At 35.6% G+C, this 7,448-nt stretch overlaps 1 protein-coding gene across 1 annotated transcript; it reads left to right on the forward strand.

The window, feature by feature from the left end:
- Positions 1-3,488: 3,488 nt before the first annotated feature.
- On the forward strand, positions 3,489-7,215 carry LOC140970041 (amine oxidase [copper-containing] gamma 2-like). Its single transcript, XM_073431592.1, has 5 exons — positions 3,489-4,166; positions 4,857-5,530; positions 5,633-5,746; positions 6,039-6,586; positions 6,792-7,215. Exons 1-5 carry the CDS (start codon positions 3,548-3,550, stop codon positions 7,000-7,002), a joined length of 2,166 nt encoding a protein of 721 aa, XP_073287693.1. The 5' UTR covers positions 3,489-3,547; the 3' UTR covers positions 7,003-7,215.
- Positions 7,216-7,448: the final 233 nt, after the last annotated feature.

A 7,448-nucleotide genomic window follows, 5' to 3' on the forward strand; every position in this document is an offset into this window, starting at 1 on the left:
TTAACGACAGTGTATATTGTCAAGACTACGAAATCTCGATATTGACACCGATGAATTGTCTACTTTTTAAAAATAATTAATAATTCACGACAGTGCATACTCTCAAGACTATGAAATCTCAATATTTATACCCGTGGATTATATGTGTGTGTGTGTGTGTGATAATAAAAAAACCTAATTAAGTTTATAATAGTTTGAAATCATTATTTTATGAAACATAAATACAAATTTTTAAAGAAAAGAAACATGTTTTTCTATATTTTTATTTATCGAAAGTCGTGAAAACATCAAACTCATTTAATATAATTTTCTAATTTAAAAATAATTAAACTTCTGCTTAAATATAACCAGTTTTAAAAGTCATATCGTTTTTTGGGAAAACTACAGTTTTAATCATCTAAGTGGTCGTTATAAAATTTGGATAGTTCTAAAAAACATACTGTTTCATATAGTTTTTTTTTAAATAAAAGAAGAGTAAACCGCCACAAGCAAGTTGCTCCACCACCTGTGTGTGTCGTCCCAACTCCCACCCAGATTCCGAAGCGTGTCCCTGAATTGATTGAAGGCTCCACCACTGGCTTCGCAACTTGATTGAGAAAGAGTAATTAGAATTGAATTAAATAACGATTGAAAGGCCACCACAGAATATTCAGGCACTGTCCCATTAATTACATCTCTGGTTCTCTAGCTCAACCTGTACGTGTCGAGTTTCTTATTCCACTTGTAAATATTTGCTTGTATTTGATTGCGTTTTGTTAGTCGAGATTTAGGAAAAAGAGATAAAATTTCGAAAACCTGTGGATCTCCGATCAAATCATGTCGGCTACCAATTTATCGAGTGATAATTGTTACAAAAATTTGAGAAAACACAAGATGATATACAAGAGAAGTACAACTACATTTATTTTTATTAATCAATCAGCCTTTTATAGGCTATAACACCAACGGAAATAACCACAAAAATAGCGACAAACTTGACCACTAACCAAGACTGGGCAACTAAAGCCACTACTGCAACCTTGTTCCTAAATGTTAGGATTATTGATAATGACCAAGTAAAAGAACTTAATTAATGACACGTGCCATAACATTCCCTCCCTTAAACTGAAAGGTTTCAGTTTAATGAGTTCTCCATTACGCAAACACCAAGCAACTTTCTAAGTCTCTGAAATGCCGGCAACTTGAGAGGCTTGGTAAAGATATCAGCAACTTGATCTTCACTTNAATTTTGATGGGAGATTAATAAATATATTTTGAATATTTGATTTGATGCAAAGTACGTATATATAATATAACATAAATAAAGGCTTAAAAGGGAACTTTTAGAAACAATTTCGCCGGTTTTCCAACCGTGTGTATTTGTATTAGTCGACGATTTTCTGGGTTTGGTGGATGAAAGGGGTCAAACTGAAATCTATTAAATAATGAGAACCCATTCAAAGTTTCAACAACAAACTGAAATGCACGTGCTAATGGTAGTTGAACCAAATGGGGGGCGTTATTACTCTGACCAGTAGCAGCCACACCCGTATAATTTTAAGCATAGTTTAAATAAAAAATTCGGAATTACTTGAATTTTCTGTATTTACTTCGATACTTTTAAAATCAATATAAAAGAAGAAAACTAGAAAATACAAACAAAACGTTAAAAATGGAAGTTGAAGAGTTTAGTGGGAGAAAAAATGGCACTACAATTTGTAATAGTAAGTGTGAAAAATAGATAATTTTTTATTAAGATTTTGTCTATTTGAATATGTGACTCTCACAAAGATGGAGTAAGAGGATGTTTACGCATAATTAGTAAGTGTGTAATCAGGTTAGACCAAAAAAGTTAGTAAGTGATACTATTGTTTTATATAATACTAAAAGTGTTGAAAAATTATTTAAAAATGTGTTAAATATTTGTGTTGAAAATGTGAATGTTGAATGTTGAAAATTAGGTAAAATTAGGTGTTGAATATTGAAAATTAGTGTGTGATGATGTAGGTAATGATGTATTTTATTTTTGGATTATTTGTAAAAATTTTCTATAAATAGATCTCTCATTTGTGAAGAAAATCACAATTGAGTTGAGATAAAAATATTATAAAGTGTGTAGTGTGATAATTTTGAGAGTTTGAGATTTTTACTTTTTTACCGTAAATTTTTACTTTTTCACAACACGTTATCAGCACGAAGCTCTAAAAGTCCTCCATATTTTTCCAAGCTCCGAACAGAAGAAAAAGGTAACAAAAGTAATAATATTTATTTTACTGTTATTTATTTATTGTTTATATATGTAATATATAATATAATGTTATTNGTGGTTAAAATCAATGACTCAACATATCCAAATCTCATGCGGATTATCATTCGACGAGAAGCCTGTGATACTATATGAAGATAATGCTGCATGTGTTGCTCAAATGAAAGAAGGATACATAAAAAGCGACAGAACTAAACATATTCCTCCTAAGTTCTTCGCATTCACCAAGGAGCTTGAGAAGAATAAATGTATTGATGTTCGTCACATTCAATCAAGTGAAAACTCATCAGATCTCTTCACAAAGGCACTTCCTACGACAATATTCAGAAAGCACATATATAATATTGGGATGCGCAATCTACGAAATTTGTGAAGAATTGTTCGTGTCAACATGAGGGGGAGTTTACGTGACTGCACTCTTTTTCCCTTACTATGGTTTTTATCCCAATGGGTTTTTCCTAGTAAGGTTTTTAACGAGGCAGTATAAAAACACGTAATGTATACAATCATTATGATCATCATCACAAGGGGGAGTGTTGAAAAATTATTTAAAAATGTGTTAAATATTTGTGTTGAAAATGTGAATGTTGAATGTTGAAAATTAGGTAAAATTAGGTGTTGAATATTGAAAATTAGTGTGTGATGATGTAGGTAATGATGTATTTTATTTTTGGATTATTTGTAAAAATTTTCTATAAATAGATCTCTCATTTGTGAAGAAAATCACAATTGAGTTGAGATAAAAATATTATAAAGTGTGTAGTGTGATAATTTTGATAGTTTGAGATTTTTACTTTTTCACAACAAAAAGGTCGTTATTTCACTACATTTTTTGTAATTTCTTTTCATTGTCTTCAAACTATTTCATGCAATTAGTCCGAAACAAATCTTGAAAAACCAAGAAAATTTTTTTTTTTAAAAAAAAAGATAAGTGGAAAGTTCGTGGAAGTTGGGCCGTGTCGGGGTTAGGTGAATATGGACTTTGATTGAGGAAGTCGAAGTCGAAGTCGCATTTAAGATCTCATAAAACTAAATTATTATATAAATTATTAATTATTAATTATTAATAGAAACAAATTAAGTCTTAGATTTTCATTTAATAAGAGAGTGGCCTTCGTATGTATCACTTCACACCTACCCTCGTACTTGACTGAAGATGAATCACAACTCTTTCACCTACTGGGTTTCCTCTAAACCTAGTCAATAGCATCTCTAGATCTCGTTCTATTCTATATATATAATATAATGTCACGGACGCTTGAAGAATGAAGATAGCAAACCACACCAAGTAATCTACTGAAGATGGAAGGCAAAAATTTCCATCGCTGCCTCTTATTCATCTTCGGCGTAGTGGTTGTCGCGGTCTTTACTGTTTTCAATTTCCCGAATCCACTCTCAGATAGGGTTGAGTTACTCCACTGCGCCACCAACTCCGCCTGGTGCACCTCCAAGAACCGTATCCTCCGCCACCCGACCGAGGCCGTGCTACGCCATGACCACACGGCGGACGTGCCTCACCACCCCCTCGACCCGCTCACCATCCAGGAGATGAACAAAGTGCAGAAAGTTATCGGATCATTCTTCAATAAGTCAGCGTATGCAGTTCACTCCCTGGTTTTGGAAGAGCCCGACAAGGAGGTGGTCCTGAAGTGGCGAAAGGGTGATGAGCTGCCACCGAGGAAAGCGTCCGTGATTGCACGCGCCGCCGGGAAGAGTTACATCTTGACGGTGGATATTGAAAGCGGGGCTGTGACGGAGGAGGACACAAGCCACATCTCAGGATACCCTCTGGTGACGCTGGAGGATATGGAGAGTACCATCCGGGCTCCGCTTGCTAGTGCTTTTTTTAATCGCACAATTGTCGAAAGAGGAGTCGATCCCAACGATGTCGCTTGCTTGCCTTTTTCCCCCGGATGGTTTGGTAAGTTTTTTCTATAAATCATGATCCTCCTTTTTATTCTCTCTGTTGATTTAACCCGATCGATGTCTAAATTGTAGTAAAAATGAGCAAGGTTTACTTTGGGAGCTAGCCAGATTGCATATTGAAATAAATTTAATTTAATACCCCTTTGTCACCATTGGAATCTTCAGTTAAATAATATTAATTTATTTCATTTACCTCGGACCTTCCCGAAAAATTGATGTTATATTTATTTTATAATATGTTTGCATATTCAAATTTTTTTAAATGATATGGTGCTTTCTTAACTGTTCGCAATGACGTCGGAGACTTTACTCAAAAGAAGCATTGTACGATAAGGATATGAATTTATTTAAAAGTAAATTCGACATGGTAAATTTATTATATTTATTCTTTTTTCAACTATGTGAATTTATTTGTCACCTTATTATATTTTCATATGGATATGATTTTTTAAAAATATACGAAATATTTTTTTTAAAAAATGTAAAAAGATGACTCTCTCTGTGAAGGGACTAGTCTAATTTTCAGCTAAGCAAGGGAGGCTCACATTTTGCCATGCCTGAAATTAAAGAAAATAATTTCTTGAAAATTTTCGATTGGTTTGTCGAATGTGAATCAAGTTTAACGTTATATTTCCATTTGAACTGTCTGTGCCTGGAGTTCTCTCATGATATATAATGTTTCCAGGGAAGTCCGAGGATGGAAGAAGATTAGTGAAATTAGAATGTTTCACCATCAAGGACACCATAAACTTCTACATGAGACCTATTGAAGGAATCATTGTAATTACTGATTTGGACACAAAAGAAATAATTGAAATTGTGGACAAAGGGAAGCACATCCCCATCCCTAAAGGCACTGGCTCAGATTACCGGTTGTCGGCAGATAATTCCGTTATCAAACTCAAAAACCCGATTTCATTGGAGCAACCCAATGGCCCAAACTTTGTCATTGATGGTAATCATCTGGTCAAGTGGGCAAACTGGGAATTTCACTTGAAGGCCGACCCGAGATCCGGGGTCATAATTTCCGGGGCCAAGATCAAGGATCCCGATAGCGGTGTGGTTCGAAATGTGATGTACAAGGGGTTTACATCAGAGTTGTTTGTGCCGTATATGGACCCTGAGGAGGCATGGTACTTCAAGACTTACATGGATGCTGGTGAATACGGTTTCGGGCTCCAGTCATTGGCTCTCGACCCGCTTAATGATTGCCCACGGAACGCTAAATATATGGATGCTGTGTTTGCTGCAGCAGATGGAAAACCTTATGTTAGGCCTAATATGATATGTATATTTGAGAGGTATGCAGGGGATGCTGCTTGGAGACACACTGAGAGCGCACTTGTTGTAGGCGAAGAGGTACCGAAGATTTTAAAATCAGGAATTTCATAAATACAATGAATGTATATCTTGAGCAGATATTCATTAATTAGTTACATGTCATGTGATTTTTTTTTCTAGGTCCGAGAGGCGAGGCCAAAGGTTTCACTAGTCGCGAGATTTGTTGCAACGCTTGCGAACTATGATTATATTGTGGACTGGGAGTTCCATGCTGATGGACTAATTCATGCTAAGGTCAGTATCATCCTCACTTTTCTGCGGTTTGGGTTATAAACTAACTCTATTCGAACTTCGCTTATTTTCTGGCTTGATATTTTCTCTATTTAATAATTTTCACTGAATTTTTTTTTGAAAAATGTTTTCAATTGGTGGTCTCCTGTCTCGTGATTCCAAGAGAGTTGTCACACTCCTGAATTACCATGTTTGATGAAATTGGTGTAACAAAGATTTTTTCTGTATTTGATTTCACAGTGTTTATATACACAAGTGTCTTCATTATTGATCCGGTGTCGAAATCATTCTGCAGGTTTCACTGACTGGTATGGTGATCGTTAAAGGAACTTCGTATGTCAACATGAACCAAGTGAACGACTCAGAAGAAATGTACGGAACCCTCCTATCAGATAACATTGTCGGAGTTGTACACGATCATTTCATCAACTTCTATCTCGATATGGACATCGATGGCACAGATAATTCCTTCGTAAATGTCCATCTCCAGAGGGAATACACGAAAAACAACGTTCCTCGAAGGAGTTACATGAAAATTAACAAAACCGTTGCAAAGACAGAGAAGGAGGCTCAGTTGAGGTTGAAGCTGTATGATCCATCAGAATTCCATGTGATCAACCCGAATAAGCAAACGAAAGTGGGGAACTCCGTTGGATACAAGCTCGTCCCTTCTGGCGGCACTGCTGCTAGCCTGCTCGATCCTGAGGATACCCCACAAAAGAGAGGTGCTTTCACGAACAACCAAATCTGGGTTACTCGGTATAACAAGTCGGAGCAATGGGCAGGAGGGTTGTTCGCATACCAGAGTCATGGTGATGACACGCTTCAAGTATGGTCTGACAGGTACAATCAATTTTCTTGATTCGACAAATAAGTAAGATCGCCTATATAAACCAATTAATTTGTGGGGTACTTGATTAATTTTATAAGGTTCACTCAACTTGATATACTAGTATATTGTGTTTGAGCACTTCTATTAGAATCATAACTTATTACATTGCAAATCTTTTGTGTGACGAACATCGAGTATTGGTGAAACTTGGTGCAGGGATCGGTCGATCGTAAACACGGACATTGTCTTGTGGTATACATTGGGATTTCATCACGTTCCATGCCAAGAGGATTTCCCAGTTATGCCGACGGTGTCTTCAGGGTTCGACTTGAAGCCCGTAAATTTCTTCGAGAGAAATCCTATTCTGAGAGTCGCCCCTTATGTTGAAAAAGACTTGCCAGTTTGCAAGGCCGCGGCTTCAGCTTGAAAACGGCTTCTCTCTAGGGCTGGATGGGCCAACTTGCGTACTGTACAGTGTGAAGAAAATTGTGGAAGTATAAGGTTTTGGGCTGGGTGAACGGAGTTTGTGACTTTGTTTCTAAGTGGAGCATTTTGTTAAGATTTTGGTCAAATTATTTAGTTCGAGGCAGATTACATAAAGAAGTGAAATTGTAAAATAATTCGATGTTTTTGCTGGTTTCTCTCAATTAACTCACTGTGCTGATTTCACATCAGACATTCATGTGTGAAAAACATATGTTAAAGTAATTAGAATTTAAAATAAAATTAGTTAATTCAACAAAAGATAAATTTTGACAATTCGTGTTAATTAACTTATGTAATTAATTTGGAAAAAAATATTTTTTAAATTTTAAAAAAAGATTTGGAGTACTAAAATTTTTCTCAAAATTTCGGTTAAACCGAATTAACCGA

This window comes from Primulina huaijiensis, unplaced genomic scaffold (assembly GCF_012295235.1).
Source record: "Primulina huaijiensis isolate GDHJ02 unplaced genomic scaffold, ASM1229523v2 scaffold43321, whole genome shotgun sequence".
NCBI classification, from domain to species: Eukaryota; Viridiplantae; Streptophyta; class Magnoliopsida; order Lamiales; family Gesneriaceae; genus Primulina; species Primulina huaijiensis.

Excerpts from the sequence above, each read along its gene's own strand:
- LOC140970041 (XM_073431592.1), top strand. The coding sequence starts at position 3,548 with ATGGAAGGCAAAAATTTCCATCGCTGCCTCTTATTCATCTTCGGCGTA. Across the intron at positions 4,167-4,856 it reads TTTTTCCCCCGGATGGTTTG|GGAAGTCCGAGGATGGAAGA; the intron begins GTAAGTTTTTTC and ends TAATGTTTCCAG. Across the intron at positions 5,531-5,632 it reads CACTTGTTGTAGGCGAAGAG|GTCCGAGAGGCGAGGCCAAA; the intron begins GTACCGAAGATT and ends TTTTTTTTCTAG.